Genomic DNA, 16,546 nt, shown 5'->3' with positions numbered 1-16,546 from the left:
AGACTTGATAGGAAAATGCTCATACTCTCAACTTCAGCCACGTCTCTAACGGATGTGCAGTAGGTGGTTTATTTTGACAATAGTGACTGGTTTAGTTGGAGCCAAGGATACATATACACACACTCCTGTTCCCTTTCTGGTGTTGTGTGTGTGAGTCCAGTGAGCACCTGCTCTTGACCCCGCATGATGCCCCCCTGTTGTTGACCCTACAGGTTCAGATCCAGGGCAGCTTGGTGCACAGCAACTACTGCGTGGGCGTGGAGGTGCAAGGCAGGGCACCCATCAGCATGATCTCAGAGGGCACACACCTCTTCATCCCCAGGGCTGCCTCAGCCCCCATCATTCTCCGAGGGTCCCAGTCCTATGACCCTGACTACCCAGGGGCTACTCTCAGGTGAGACCTAGGAGCTCTGCAGCTCTCAGACTCTGATTTCTTCAAATTCTGGCTCAGGCATGTTGGGCAAATCATTTGAGAATTCTCTCAAAACCGTTTTAAGAAAGGAAAGTCTATCCACTTTCAGAAGCTGAACTGTTTTATTTAGAATCAAAATATAAGGTAATTTAGAAAAAAGGGGAGAGAAATGTGAGTAGCTTTTTAAGGTGGTATTTAAAATATGATTTTGGAAAGTGAGGTCTAACTGTTACACTTTCATTAAGATTCCTGGGTGGTGAGGGGCCTTGTGTGGGAGATGTGAGTGTCACATGTCCCTGTGAGGGTCTCTTGCTGTTGGAGGCCCCCACATAAGCCTTGTCCTCACAGCCGTCTGCAGCCTGACTTGGGGACCTCCCCAGTCTCCTGACTTGAGTCCATCCATGATCCCTGTGCAGTTACCCTCCAGCATGCATCCTCTATGGACCCATCCCTGCCCAGTATCCTCAGACATTCATCCTCAATTGGGCTCCGTGTCCCTGCCCCACTTCAGCACCCCATTTCCTGTGCCTCAAGACATCTCAGTCACAATACCTACTTCCTTACACTCAGCCTTCCTCATATCCACTGAAGGAACGATTCTTCCAAAACCCTCAGCATCTTCTCTGACTTCTCTTTCTCTCTCTGACTTCTCTGTCTCTCACACTACATGTTCCATCTGTCAAGAAATCTTGTCAACCTTACCTTAAACACCACCTCTACATATCTTCCCTGCTTCACCGTGCTGAACCTCCAGGGCTTTAGCTCATCTGCATGACAGCATCTCCTTAGAGACCTCCATACCTCCATGTCCCTCTGCAGCCAATTCCCCAAGGCAGGAGAGGGATTCTTCTCGAACAAGTCAGGCATCCTCACTTCACTATTCTGATCTTCCAGAACTTTCTTTTCACTCCTAATAGAAACCAGCATCCTCAGCTGAGGCTGACATGCCCTGTCAGCTCCAGTTGCAACTGCCCCCACTCCTCCACCACTCATTCCTGGCCAGAGCACTTTTCCCACGGCTCCTGTCTATCAGGTTCCTTCTGTAGCTCTTCTCTCAGTGGCGACGTCTTCCACCACCTCCTTCCTTTGATTCAATGAATACTCAGTCCTCACTTTCCCAATGAGGCCCACACTGAGAACCATTTAAAATGATGAATTCTGTCTTTCTCTGTTGTTTCACTTATATGGCCCCCGTTCACTATCCATCCTTCATTGAGTATGAGCTCCAAGAGGGCAGGGCTCTCTTTGATATATCCCTTGTACCTGGCACACAGTACCTACTCAGTGAATATTTATGAATAATTAGAAGAATCACTTTGTTGTCTTAACTTCTGGGATCCCACATGTTTGCTGCACTATAGGTGTGGGATTTGGTGTTTTTTAAGTCCAGAAGAGGAAAAAGGTTACCATCCACCATGACCACCCTACTCTCCCAACTCCCCTAGCCTCTCAAATATCCTGCTATTTGAAAATTCCATCTGCACTTACATGCTCCAGGCAAAGAGACAAAGTGCTCATAGCTCCCTCTACCCTGGGCCTGAGAGACCAACCAGAACTTGTTCATCATTGCACCTCCCAGCACCCATGATCATGCCTGAACACAAGTTTTCAGTGCATGGCTGCTGAAAAGTGCTGAATTTGCTTCCAGGGTATGCAGAATATCCCAGCTGATCCCAGGTACAGTTGCTCTTCCCAGCATGTAAACTGGATCCTCCCACCAAAGTCAGAGGATGTTGTCGCCCTACGGTGTGGTTAAAGGACTGTCACAATGCCACCTCATGTGGTTTGGAAACAGAGATCTAGAATGTGGTACCTGCATACCAGGCAGGGAGAGTCACCTTGAAAGCACAATGATGGCTCAGACTTAAGTAGCACCTACAGAAATGACTCTATGGTAGGATTAGGCCAGGACCCTCTAGCTATGCAATTCCAAACCAGCATTTCTTCCCACCAAACTGCTTGCTTAGCTGTCCCTCTGGATTAAGACTGCTAAGGCCTGGGAATGATTATCTGTCTGCTTCCTTGACCTTGATGAAGCAAACACATTTGTCTTGCTGAGTATGACAATTATATTGCAGAAAGATAGGGGGGTTGGAGCAGAGACATCTAGAGTCACCCATCTGCCTATTCCACCTTTTACCAACTCTGAAATAGGGCAGCTCTCTGAGGCCTCTGGAAATGCATTTTCTTTCTAAATTTGGGTCAATGTGGCATTCCTCTCTGTCATGTGAAATTGTCACGAGGATGAGATGCAGTGTTGGCAGACTGCTTGAGGGGAGCATGCTGTGTTACTGGGGAGGCATCGAAGTGTCAGCAGAGGAGGTCACTCTGTGCAGGAAGGATGGGAACAGTTATCAGACAGGGATGAAAAGCAAGGGTCCCCAGGGTTGGAGTTGGAGCTTCACATCAGTGAGCAGGAGGAGCTAGTCTGAGAATTCAATGATTGATACCTCACTGATGCAAAAGAATGAGGGGACATCATCTCTTCCCCACCCACGTGTCCCCTTGACATGTGGTGGTGCCCTGACTGTCCATTCAACAGGTATCACTGGACATGCACTGCTGCTGGCTCACCTGGGCGGCCCTGTTTTGACAACTCCATGCCACACCAACTGGACACTGGGGCTCCCACAATTTCCTTCACAACAAAATGGCTTAGCAAATGCTGTGACCAATTTCTCGTGACTCTGATGGTCTCTAATGGTGGCAGGAATTCTTCTAAGGCCCAGGTGTTCCTTTCCATCAGCCCTGCTTTGACCTTCAGGTATGTGCTTTGGAGCTAAGCTAAGCTGAGTGGTTCTGGCTGGTGTTGGTAACCAGTAAAGTAATCCATGCATATGGAGGGAAGTTTGAGGTTTGGTCATGGGAGATCATGCTGCTAAAAAGGGTGAAGGCACTGGTCCAGAAGAGGCTAGGGGCTGACCTCCAGGAAACTTCTGATAGGCTAAGCATGCCAGCACAGTGGGGTCTCTGGGTGGGATCTTAGGGGGTTCCTTCTGTTTCAGAATATGCCTCTAAGACAGGATACTGTCCCAGGTCTTAGGGCTGATGCTAGAGGGAGGCAAAACCCTCTGAGTTCCAAGGTAGGCATTTGTGGGCCTTAATTAAGCCCTTTCTGACACCTCAAGACTGAAGTGTCCCTAGTATGGGCCCAATTGTGCCATCTGAGTCTATGAGAGGTGGCAGAAGAAGATAAATGTTATGACCAAAATCTAGAAGCCCTGAAGAACCCATAGGCTATGTGCAGCCTCCCAGGAACCAAACATCAGTACCAGGATCGAGTTGAGTGAACAGGGTGGGCATGGGCTTTAGCAGTTCCCAGGCCCCCCTGCCCTACTCTGGGGATTAGAGTCATTAGACTTAAGTGAGTAGGGCATGTTGCCCAGGGTCCACCACTTTGGAGATGACACAAAATTTCACTATACTACTCAAAATGGCACAATTTAATCCTTATGAATTATTTCTGGACTTTTCCTTTTGCTATTTCAGACCTTGGTTGGTCATAGGTATCTGAAAAGGTAGAAAACAGTGGATATAGGGGAACGACTGTGTACATGCACACACAGAGTCACACAGGCACACAAACACACATGGACAGGCTGGACCTGGCTCCCTTGCAAGGAAGCTGTGGGGTCCTTCTGACTGTAGTACCTCTCATCTCCTGTACTGGTAGCTGCATGTTGAGGCTGTGGTCTGAGACTGAAGGAACAGGGCATGGGACATTTGCATGGGAAACACTGCAAACCACCTAGTCTTTTTCATTCCCGGGCTTTTTAGAGGCTCTCCAATTCCTGCAGGAAAGAAATCTGTTTGACAAGGCCTCACTGTCTCCAGTCACATGGTAACATCTAGAAGAACCCCAGTCCACAAAATGTGCTTTCCAAAGTGCTGGTCAGCAACTAGACTAGAGAAATTGTCAGGATATGGCTGTGGTGGCACAGTACTGTATGGAGTATAGAGTTATGTGTGGAGTTGTGTGTGGTAAGGGGCAGTGGGCTGGGGGTACCATCAGTGGCCCTGCATAGGAAGGAGGCAAAGTAAAGGCAGATCCAACTTCTTTCTCTGTGAACTTCTGAGGCTGGGTGAAAATCACAAAGGTGGATGGTTTGGAGAGTATACGTGAGGTTAGTTTTGCAGACCTGAGCTGAGGAGGTGAGGAGATGACTCAGGCATTGGCTTCTCTGTGTGGAGAGCTTGCCCAGAGACCAGGCTAAAGGCCAGGGGTCTCAAAAAAGTCATGTAACCTCTCTGAACTGAACCAGGTTATAGTGTGCTTGCTGGTCTGTTAAATCAAATCAAGTGTCCAGTGGGGAGCAGCTAGTCACATGGCATGAACTCCATCGTACAGGTTGAGTACCTGTGATGCAGAGACAATGTGGGCAATTTAGACATGCCCAGGATGAATGAATGAAGTGAAGGGCCCACACATTTTCCTAAAATATCAAACTGATTTGTATATTCCAGATTTGTCCACATCTCCTGGGTCAACTTTAAAGACGTTTTTGTCAATTGGAATGAAGAACTGTCTCTCCAAGCTGTGTGTGAAGACTGTGGAGAAATACAGAATCTCTCTTATTCCTGGGATCTTTTCTTAGTCAATGCAACGGAAAAGAACAGGATCAGAGGTGAAATGTTTGCTTTATTTTGCTGATTGAGGAGAAAGCTCAGGGTTGTCTTGGGTCTGCCAAAATTTGGTCTGACCCAGTATGTCTGATTTGCCCTATTGATGGTTTCTGCTTCCCCAACACCTCTTGTTTCCACCCTCCCAAAGAAAGGAAGCAATCAACTGCTACTCAATCACCCCATGGAAGTGACAGAAGACTGTGCCCAGCATTCACTGAAATAGTTTTATTGGTTTAAAGCCACAGTGAGCTATTGGAAAGGATGCGTGATATGACTCACTGTTCAAAGGACTGTGTCCCTATGATATTGTTAAGTATTTATTCGGTCTATATCCATGGCATAAAACTCTGAAAATCCTTAGAATCTTCAAAGTAATAGTGGCATTTTGTATGCTAATGAGGTGACTGGTGACTGGCAGCTCCCAGGTAGCTTCAGGATGAGAGCTGGTCTTCAGAAAGACCAAGGTGGGATAGGCAGGGTTGGGAATTTCAGCCCCACTTGGTTACCAATGGCTAATGATTCAATCAATCATGGCTGTGTAATGAGGTTGTCATAGGAACCCCTGATTCGTAGCTGATCAGTCAGAAGCACAGGTAAAACCACTAGGGGCTTGCATCCAAAGCAGGCACAGTGTTCGCATCCAAAGCAGGCACAGTGTTGAGGCTCAACCTATGGAGTCTGATGTTACCTCCAGGTAGAGAGTGAGAATTGAACTGAACTGAAGGACACAGTGGATGTCCTCTGCAGAACTACTTGCTTTCTTGTTAGTGGGAGAAGTCACACCTTTTAGGATCACTGAAGTGACCTGTGTTGTGAGAGTATAGTAGGAGAAACTGAGTCTGATATTTCTGCACAGTCCTCCACAGTGTCCTGGGCAGCTGCAAGGGCTGATTCTGAGCCTCTCTCCTGCACTGCCAGCTGGTGACTCTAAACTCCTAAGATTCAGTGAAAATTGGGTACCCTTCTTGTCAACCCAAAAATCAAGTTGAGGCACACCGAGTGTGGGAACAAAGATTTTATTCAAGCCAGAGTGAGGATGGCCACCAAGCTAGAGAACACAATTTTAATTGCCCAGAGTAAGACCTCCCAAAATGGTATCCAAGAGACTGGGTTTTATAGATTAAAAAGAAAAAAAAAAAAAAAAAAAGAAGGTAATTACGATTGTACTCATTAACGAGAAAAAAATAGAAGAGGGAAATTACAATTGCATTCTTGACAAGAAAGTATGTGAATTAGTGGTCAGTCACTGATGTCATATGTTCCAGGTAAGAATTGCAGATAAACAAGGAAGAACTTTTACCTGGATTATTTATTATCACTGTTGTTTTGGGAAATCTGCAAACACCTGCTGTACTGACTCAGAATGACTTAAAGAACTACATGGTCTCATGCACCAGGATTAAAGAATTTTGTGACGTCATTCTTGCCACATTTTAAGTACTTTCTCATACTGCTTCACAGAGTGCAATAAGGCTAAATAAAATAATGTGCAAGAGCATGCTGGGTGTTGGGCTACTTGGCTCACAGTTTCGGTGGGACACTTAGGTGTGAGCCAGGATCGAGACTGAGTTCCCATGTGGTGATAACTGTGATCAGGGAGACAGTTCCCGTGGCATACAGAGCAGCTTTGTTTCTGAGCTGGCAGCTAGCTCCTTCAACACAGCTCCTGCCAAGCCCCTATTGGCCTTCTGCCATTTAAAAACAATCTGTTCAATGGGGCGATACAAAGTTTCTGTAAGTAGAGGTCTGAGTACAGCTGGCCTCCTTGGCTAAGGGGACATGAAGACACTGAGTGTAGTCATGCCCTGCGTTGCAGGAGAGGTATTTCTGAATTCTTTTGGGTACATTGAATTTTCCGGAATCAAAGCCAGAGGATATTCAGAGGTTAAACTTCCAGGAAAGGGAACATTGTCTTAGATGGATGCATTGCAAAATCCTGGCTCCCCTATAGTCCAAAGCGATGACTTCATTGACAGGTCATGTATGTGCCCATGGCTATTTTTTCTTTGCTCTTTATTTTTCATCATGAATTCAAACAATGATTTTTAAAATTGCTATATTAGATCCTTACAGTCAGGTAGGGGCGTGAGGATTAGGAGAAATTGCATGTTCCCCAAATTGTTTCTATAATACATGGGAAACCCCTACTGAGGGTACATAGAATCAGGCAGGCTCCCCTTCCAGGTCTCTGTGGGATGGTTCCATTCCAGGTGGGATGGTTGTGAATCCCTTTTTCCACCTACATGTTTGCTACAGTGTTGACCTCCAGGCACCTGATGAAAACCAACTCCATGGGTTTATCTCTCAAGTGTGGGTTTTGAATTCACATCAGACTTGTTTAAAACAGAGCAGTCTTACAAAACCTGTAGACTTTTAAAAAACTTAATTTTCCATATTTTTGGTTCAGAATTTTAACACTATCACATGCATGTTTAAGTTCCCTTTTGTAGCACTGTGGGGCTGCTGGGGGCCTCAGCACTCAAGTCCACTTTGAAATCATCAGAGTCAAATCTTCTAGCCACTGAGCAAAATGTGACAGAACCTGGTGGATTATCCACGACATTCTCACAGGAGCCTTCACCCGCAATCCACAGCTGGCTAGCTCTTTTAGTCACTGGGAGTACCTCTGCAGAGTCCACAGTGGGTGGCCACCAGATTCCTGCAGCTGGTGACACCACAGCCATGGAGGATCCTTCTGAAGATGGGCCACTGGGCCCAGAGCTGGGGTTCTTTGTTGAGGGGGCCCCAACTGTGAGCCCCTCTGAGAGAAACTGGCCTCCACCCAGCTCCTCACCTGCCCTCAATGGTAAGTGCCTCCATCTCTGCAGGTTTGTCCCCCTTATTTGGGCACCAGAGTTACCTTGGGAAGGGCGCATCTGGTGGGTCAGGTTTGAAGTCGCATGCACATTGCCCTTGAGTCAGAGAGTGCTGGGTTCACACCCACCACTTGTTAATTGTGGTTTTAAATTTCATCTCATAGATTTCGAAGCCTTTTACAGTGATATCCAAGAAGCAATGCCGTCTAGAGGAAGACAGCGAGGTAACTGTGCTTCTGCAATTGTTCCATGTGAGCCTTGCATCCTGGCTCGCTGCTCTCCATCTCTTCTCCACACCCTTCTCTGAAATCTAGATTCATATGCCTCCCCGTATCTCAAAGCCATGTGGAACTCCCAGTGTCAAAGGGAAAGTTTAAACTCCTCTGTCTGGAACCAGCTGGCCTAAAGCTTTGCTTCCAGCTTACCTACTTCTGGACATCTTGAACTCTATGCTCCAAAAATCCCACAGTGGCCTCAGGCCCGATAGTGAGCATTCTAGCTCTCCCAGGCCCTGTCATAGGGGACCTCTGCCGGAAGTGCCTCCCTGACACTCTCACCAAGTTGCCCACTTGCCAAGCATCCTCCCTGCAGATCTGCTCTATTTCCCCATCTCCAAAGCATCTCTCAGTCTTATAATGACCCCCCACACCAGCCCAGGGTATTTTCTCCTGCCTGTTTAATGCAGACGACACTGGCCTAATCATCACTTTGTCAGTCTCTTCTACCCTGAGATATTCAGAGAAAGTTTCTGTGACTAGCTTATGCTAGTGTTCCAAGAGCTATCACAGTGCCCATCACATTAGCATCCAGTAAGGACATTATCCAATGAATAGATGACCAGAGAATGATTTATTTATCTATCAAGTGAATGGATGACCCATTAATGGATGATTTATCTGTCAGGGGAATAAATGGATGATGGGTGAAAAATTGATTAATCTGTCTAATGAGTAGATGGAGGATTCCAGAATGATTTATCTGCCAAATAAGTAGGTGGACGATTTATTTGTCGACTGAAGATAGATAAATGGTGAGCGAGTGATTTATTTCTGGAGTGGATGGCTGGATGAGTGAGCGCGTGGTCTGGTGTTGCTCTGCTTCTGTTCCTGCTGCCTATGGTCACTTCCCTGCATGGAAGCCAGAGTTCTTTCCCCGCCACAAGCCACATAGTCACTTCCAGACAGTTCCTCCAATGACTTCTCACCACATTCAGGACAGAGGCTGTGGCTGTGTCCCCTACCACGATCCCAGCCTCATGGGCCACCATCCCACCTTACTCACTCCTCTGACTGTCCTCAGAAGACACTCCCCATGGTGCTTAATAAACCACACCATAATAGTGTGGTTTTTACTGAGTATGGAAACTTCCTCCTCCAGATCTTCAAAGAGCATCTTCCATTCTGTGTTCTGAAGCTACTCTAGAGAGGTGCTCCCCATCCATCTTCCCACTCCCTGCACTCTCTTTCTCTGCAAATCTTGCTTTATTTTTCTTTATCACACTTAGCATTAGCTGATGTCGCCGCCCGCGGCAACAGTCCCACGGATATTTGTTACCGCCTGCAGCAACAATCTCGCGGGTATTTATCGGAGGTGGACTGGAAACGAACTACTTCTACTATCTTTCTTTAGTGGAGTGCTTTCTTGCTTATTTACTCCCTAGTTTATAGAGGAAGAGAGGCTTTGAGAGGAGAGAGAGAGAAAGGCTTTGCATAAGAGAGAAAGAGTCTTTGAGAGGAGAGAGAGAGAGGCTTTGCCCAAGAGAGAGTCTTTGCTTAAGAGAGAATCTTTGCTTATCGGAGAGGCTACACTTTCAGAGATGCTACTTCTTAGTTCTGCTGCTTCTTCTTAAAGGTGCATTCTGGCATCCTGCGTCCTTCACTCTGCTATCTAGAGGTGTGGCTTTACTTCTCCGTTCTGCAATCTGCAACCTGCGTTCTGCCATCATTCAGAGGTGCTGCTTAACCGTTGCTTATCCGTCTGTGCTATCTATAGGTGTGTGTCTTATATACCTAAGGCAGCCAATCAGCTTAGGACTAAGTAGCACGGTTGGAGCTTGCGCTACGCTACCAATTAAGAATGAGAAACATCTGTTGACCACTAGCGCAGAGGAGACATTAACTAATTAGGCAAAAGTAGATCACGCCATGTTAACACTAACTATGCGCCACCTCTTGGCTCAACGCCAGCCGCCATCTTAGGGTTACCCAAACATGTCTTCTGCAAGCTGATATGCATGATCTATGTACTTACTTGTTTATTTTTCTGACTCTTTTGTTATAAAATTTTAGATTATAAGAACTCCATTCATATGGTTCTTAGACCTGGACCTGGTAGACCATAATAAATATTTGTTGAATAAATAAAAGAAGAAAGGAACACATGATTGGGTCACTAATAACAAGATGACAAAGAGCATTACTTTAATGTGTTTTGTTGCTGAAGATATTATTATAGACATGCGGTATCCAGCAATCATAAAAATAGTTACTAACATCAACACTGAATTATTCATGCTTTAAGGAGATCATGACTTTTTCTCTTTTTGAATATTTTTATTAGTGCATTATAATCATACATAATGGTGTGGTTCATTGTGACTGAGTCATACTTGCACATAAAATAACTTGTTGCATTTAATTCCACAATGTTTCCACTTTTCTTCCCTTCCTTCTTCCTGCTGATTCCCTTCCTTTACACCCTTAGACTGTTTATTTGTTTATTTTACTTAGTGTGTTATAATTTTACATAAAAGTGGGATTCATTGTGCTATATTCATACATGCATGGAGCATAACATCCATGACCTTGGTTGATTTTCTTAGGGAACAACACGGGCTTCCCAGGGTCAGGACTGAGCATGAGCGCTGAGGAGGAAAGCCCTGGTGAGGGGGACAACCTGGTGGGCCCCTTCCTCCTCGCTGGCAGAGCTCAGCCTGCCCTCATGATTGACTGGCCCAAGGCCCTGATCAGCAGAGCTGCTTTCCAAGGTTACACCTCATCAGGTATGAATTTGTTCTTTGTGTCCTAGAATATCCAGCTGCTTCAGAAGAGTCTGGATAGCAGCCCTCAATTTCTTCTAAAACTTTCATTTTAGTAAATAAGTATTTGGAGCTGTCTTACCATTCCTACTTGTGTTTTTCCACAGCCCAAGGTTCCTTTACCCAGGCTAGAGCTACCTTCTACTGCATACCTGGAGCCCCCATATACAGACAGGAGGGGGGATACACATCTGCATGTACCGATCACCTTGGTGTCCACATACCTTTATGGCTTTTCATAGGGTAGATGAGCCACTGGATGAATCATTTACATGGATGCATCAAAATGAAACTGTCCCTGCACAGCAGTTGGGGATTTGTCCAATTTTCCCCAGCACAGGCATGCTGATTTTGCCCCATCTGTTAGGTTGCTGCCTTTCGTAGGGTGTCATTAGGCCACCCCATAAACTCTGAATCTCACATCATTCTTCAGTGATTTCCCCCTCACTCTTTCCTTGAAACATTTTGGGAAGTACCATTGTAAAATTAAGATGTTTAAAAACTGTCCCTGTTTATGTCATCAACCTTATCTTCTAAGTCTCTCTTGATTCAAAGGTATGTGGTGTGGGGTCAACCTGTCCCTGCTGAGGAGTACTTATACCCAGATTGAGAATTTCTCATAACCAACATTCCACAAAGACTTAAGAATTGCTTAGAAATTCCTTAATCATACTTTATCATTTCTTTCAATAGCAAAATTGAAAACAATCTATTGTAAACACCTGAAATAAAATCTTACCAGCCTTCTCTTGTTGCTTGGGAAATCAGTGCCATTTCTAAGCCAGGATGACAGGTCCAAATTCAAAGTTGCCTCTTCTGGGCAGGAGAGGCCTGGAGATGGGATTTCATCTCTTTAGAGAAGGTGGTAATCGGCAATCTAGTGGCATATCCAAGTAGGATCTGGATGTGTAACCAGGACCTATTTTACCTTCATCCCTGGAGCAAAGGCAGATCTTGCTGCCAGGGCTCTGCCTGACCCCTGTCCCTCAGACCACTGACCTTTACTTCCTTGCGGCCACTTCCTCTTCTGTAGGTATCAAGGAACCAGTTGTGACAATAAAACCATACTCACTGAGCAGTGGAGAGACATATGTCCTACAAGCATCTGTGGGTATGTTACTCTGCCAGTTGGATTTGGTGTGGGGGAACCATAAGTGTTTGGTGGTATTTGCATCTTTTCTTGGAAATTACAATCACTTGTCACTCCTGCAGACATTTGCACCAGGGTCCTGACTCTCCTCTCCTGCTGCCAGCCCCCAGCTCCCTTATGTTAGAGAACAGGAGCAAGAGTGGTTGTGTTTCTGTGGTTTACTCTTCCTTGAGGAATCAGGCACATATTTAACACAGGGTTGCCATTTTTTTTGCCCATGCTGGGAATTGAGTCTAGGACTCACCCCTTCTAGGCAAGCAAGCACTCTATCACTCAAGCTACATCCTCAGCCCTTTTAATTTTATTTTGAAACAGATCTCACTAAGTTATCCAGGTTGACCTTGAACTTGTGATCCTCCTGCCTTAGCCTCCTGAGTATTTGGGATTACAGATGTGTACCCCCACCTCTCAACTGCTTTATTTTTGAAAATTATGTGTATATTTTATTTGTGCAAGACAACTGGATAAGTTGACTTTCTCTGTATATATATGTAAACCCCAACAAGGTATCACTGCCATTGTTCTGTGGTCTGCCTGGGTTTGAATTTGCTCACATGCATATCCTTCCCAGTGCCCAACATCCCTTCCTACATATCCATAACTCATTCTGAGATCATCCTTGCAGATAACTTCTAGCTATTTTCCTCCTCCCTGTTTCCAGAGGTTTCTAGTTCCATGTAACAAGCACAGAGGATTCTACAATATTTATCTAGAAACAGGTGTAGTTCAATGTCCACATTTTTGCATTCATTAAACCCACTATGCATTTCCAATCTTGCATCCTGCATTAACTCTCACATAACCCAAGGAAGAAAACATGAGGTTCATTTTCTTTTGAAACTTGGTAGATGGGACTCTCTAAGATTTCCACAGGACTTCTGGATTCTTGCTGCCACGATGAGCCCCTGCCTGCCAAAGCTTAACCAAGTCCCTGCTGTGCCTGAAGATGGGCAATGCCTGCTTTTGCTTAACAATCCCACCCACTCACCCTTCTACTGGGCTCCTTTCTCTTGCTTCAGAAATTTGTCCCAGTGACAAGCTATTGACCATTCTTTTAGACGGGCCACATACAGTGTAGGAGGACCCCCCACCCACCCTGAGCTTGTCCATGGGCCCCAGGGTCTGATTCAGTGTCCTTGGACAGCAGGGATCAGAGAGCTGTGGCCCCAAGTGTCCTACCTGGTTTCCTTTTCCTCTGCCCCACACTCACCCTGGCAGCTTCCCTCACCTGGTGTGCGCTTCCTAGCACATTGGGCCACAGTGTGTCTGGCCTTCCCAGGGTTATTTCAGCTGAGATACCTATTTTTATCCCCAGTTCTTTTTCCTAACCTAGTATAAAACTTGTATCCCAGGTCTGCTTGCTCAAATGCATCTTCTTTCATGGAGATTTTCCTGGTCAACCAGGTGGGAATTAGTCACTACTTCCTCTTGGATTTTACCTGTGCTGAAGGAGCTGCCTTAAATAACACAACACATGATCAGTGTCAACCCAGCACTTAGTATGTAGCACAGGATCCAGCTCCCTACTGTGATGCTTGATGAAGATCATTAGCATTAAGATTTTAAGTAGTTTGGCATGCAAATGTCCATCCTATAATTCATACCAAGAAATATACATTGAAGGATTAGAAAGTTTATGTATGAGAATAGTCATTATAGAGTGACTAATAATAGTAGAATGTGGAAAATAAAATGTTTAATCATTGGGAGCTAATAATTATGTATATTGGGGTGTAACTACTCAACAGATCTTATCCAGTTATATATATCAGTAATTTGGGGCATTATATGGTGACATGGAAAATTCTTATGATATTAATGCAGTTAATAAAATGAAAATCTAACGTAACAATGTTATAAATTCAACTTGAACTGTCCTTATATGTGTACATGACTGAGGCTTTAAGAGAAGCCCGAAGAATGGAACAGGTTTGATATAGGGGGGGTGACCTGTCTGTCAAAGTCCTCTCCCCACAGGCTTTGGTCTGTATTGGTGGATGTTGTGTGGTTTCTGGGTAGGAAATTGTCTGTCTCATCCACTGTCATTGCCCAGGTCTAGGAATGTGCCTTCCCCATCTAATAAGTATCCAGTGAATGCTTCTTGTATTAATACATACTTTAAGGCAGTGTTCTCAAACTCCAGCTCATGTCAGAACCCCCTGAAAGGCTGTTGAAATATGGACTATTGCATCTCAGTCTTTGATTCAGCAGGTCTGAGGGTAGGTTCAAGAATCTGCCTCTCTGAGCAATTCTCAGATAATGCAGATGCTGCTGGTCTAGGGACCCACTTTGAGAATCACTGTTGTAAGCGATTTAAGTGCTATAAAAACTTCGGTTATTGTTGTTCTCCATCCTGGCTCAAAACTCAATCCAATTTTTCTCTTAGCTTCAAAGCACCACTTACTAGGCAAAGCTCAGCTGTACTTGACAGTCAACCCAACTCCACAGGACATGGCCTGTCATGTACAGCCTCACCATGGTCTGGAGGCCCACACCATCTTCAGTGTGTTCTGCATGTCAGGAAAACTGGTAGGTGGCAGCCCCTTTTCTGTGCTGAGACCGAAGGTAGCAGCAACTTTTGGAAGTTACAGTGAGCCTGCATGGCATGTAGTAGGAACTAATCCCTCTCTGTCCCATCTGTGAAGGACTTGGGTGTGCAACCAAATGTTGGAAAGTTGCCCAAACATGAATGGGACCTTCCTTCTTCCTAATGAAAGACGGTCAGAATGGCCCCCAATTTTGAAGGAGAGACAGACCTTCTCAATAGGAACCAAAGTGGGGCACTCAGGGCCTTTACCATATGGTCAGAGCAGGGATCTCCATTAACGCTGTGTACACAAGCAGGAACGGTGACTCAGAGGAGTCTGATCCTGACCCCAGGGATGTCTCTAATTTGGACTTCACCTTATTCTCCCGATATGGGCAATGGAGAAGGTCACTATGGATAGATATACTTTTCCCTTCCCTTTCCTTTTCTCCTTCCTTCCTTCCTTCCTTCCTTCCTTCCTTCCTTCCTTCCTTCCTTCCTTCCTTCCTTCCTTCCTTCCTCCCTCTCTCTCTCTCTCTCTCTCTCTCTTTCTCTCTCTCTCTCTCTCTCTGTTTGTAGAGGGTTTTGTAATTAGAGAAGGTGTGTGTGAAGAAGGGACAAAAGCTTCCTCCTGAGATTGGGTGGCAGGCAGGGTGCAACATTGCAATCTTGGCACCATCCTCCCTATTCCCTTGCTGTGGACACTACCTGCCTCTGCCCTTTTGTCCTGCCTATGTCACTTCTCCAAGAGGCCTACACATGTCCTCAGGAGAGACCTGGTCCAGGTCTTCCCTCAGAGCCTAGTTACAAAGACCCTGTTCTTAACAGAGCATGAGAGTGTGTGTTCCACTTCCCTCCTCTGCCGTTACTCATGTCTGCACTGTACCTAGTCACTGCAGGGTGCGGCAGGGTCCTCTTCGCCCTGAGCAACCCTTGTCAGTCTGATTCTTGACTGACAGGAGCTTCCAGGCTGGAGAGTTAGCAGACCCTGAGTGAGGATTATTGTCTCATTCCTGCTTTGGATCTTTGGAGGAGAGCTCTGTAGGGCAGAGTAGAGCAACTGAGAACCAGGAAAGCTCTGCACATGTGTTGTGCAGTAGAGGACCATGTTTTGCTTTTATTCATCCTGTTTCTGGCTGCAGCATATGTCCTTGGGTGTAATGAAGGTTGCAGACGTATATTTATAGATGATGCCATTCAATTGAAGCTATACTATTTTTTTTCTCTCCATAGGACTTCCATTATGAATTTAGTTACCAGATAGGAAACACCTCCAAACACACCCTGTACCATGGGAGAGATACCCAGTATTATTTTGCACTGCCAGCTGGTGAGCCCTCAGACAATTACAAAGGTAAGTCACAGTGTGAATTGGATCACTGAGCTCCAGACATTTTTCTCCTGATTTACAAAAGCTAAAAATTGTTAAAACTATGTAGAAATTTAAATTGTTTTTTCACTTTGATGAGTTGAGTGTTTTTAGGTTAGTTTGACTACCTACCTTTTGGTGCAGGAAGAACATTAAAACTAACATTAGCAAATATATATGTATATATATATATATATCTTAAATTTTAAATAACATATAATGTAGATAATAAAATGGCAAAGAATTTTTATATAAATTAAATATTTAACACCAATCTATCTCTTACTTACTAATGAAATATGCCTTATATCTGGTAAATCTTGCATTTGTTATAAATGAAACCAAATCCAGGTATTCAGAACAACAACAAAAAATAATGTGGGGTAAAGTACTGGTTGAGTTAGCAAATTGTAATTCCTGTGTTAGTCAGCTTCTCACTACTATCACAAATATCTGAGATGAATCAAATTAAAAAGCAGAAAGGCTTATTTTGGCTCACAGTTTTGGAGATTTCTGTCCATAACTGATTGACCCCACTGCCTTGTGCCTGTAGCAGCACGGTACAGCATAAGCAAGTGGTAAGGAAGCCCATTTACCTCAAGTCTGGGTGTG

The 16,546-nt window shown here is 45.0% G+C and overlaps 1 protein-coding gene across 1 annotated transcript in view; it reads left to right on the top strand.

Moving 5' to 3' along the window:
* Positions 1-16,546, top strand: part of Pkd1l1 (polycystin 1 like 1, transient receptor potential channel interacting) — a 141,763-nt gene that overhangs the window by 36,119 nt on the left and 89,098 nt on the right. The window contains exons 12-20 of the mRNA XM_047562147.1: positions 213-394; positions 2,955-3,176; positions 4,877-5,037; positions 7,668-7,841; positions 8,016-8,075; positions 10,673-10,852; positions 11,922-11,999; positions 14,425-14,567; positions 15,799-15,919. Of these exons, the coding sequence (XP_047418103.1) occupies positions 213-394; positions 2,955-3,176; positions 4,877-5,037; positions 7,668-7,841; positions 8,016-8,075; positions 10,673-10,852; positions 11,922-11,999; positions 14,425-14,567; positions 15,799-15,919 (1,321 nt within the window). The remainder of the gene's footprint in view (positions 1-212; positions 395-2,954; positions 3,177-4,876; positions 5,038-7,667; positions 7,842-8,015; positions 8,076-10,672; positions 10,853-11,921; positions 12,000-14,424; positions 14,568-15,798; positions 15,920-16,546) is intronic.

The sequence above is a fragment of the Sciurus carolinensis genome, chromosome 8 (genome assembly GCF_902686445.1).
Source record: "Sciurus carolinensis chromosome 8, mSciCar1.2, whole genome shotgun sequence".
In the NCBI taxonomy this organism is placed as follows: Eukaryota; Metazoa; Chordata; class Mammalia; order Rodentia; family Sciuridae; genus Sciurus; species Sciurus carolinensis.
Note: the sequence above shows the minus strand (reverse complement) of the source record. Positions and strands in the feature narration are given on the sequence as shown.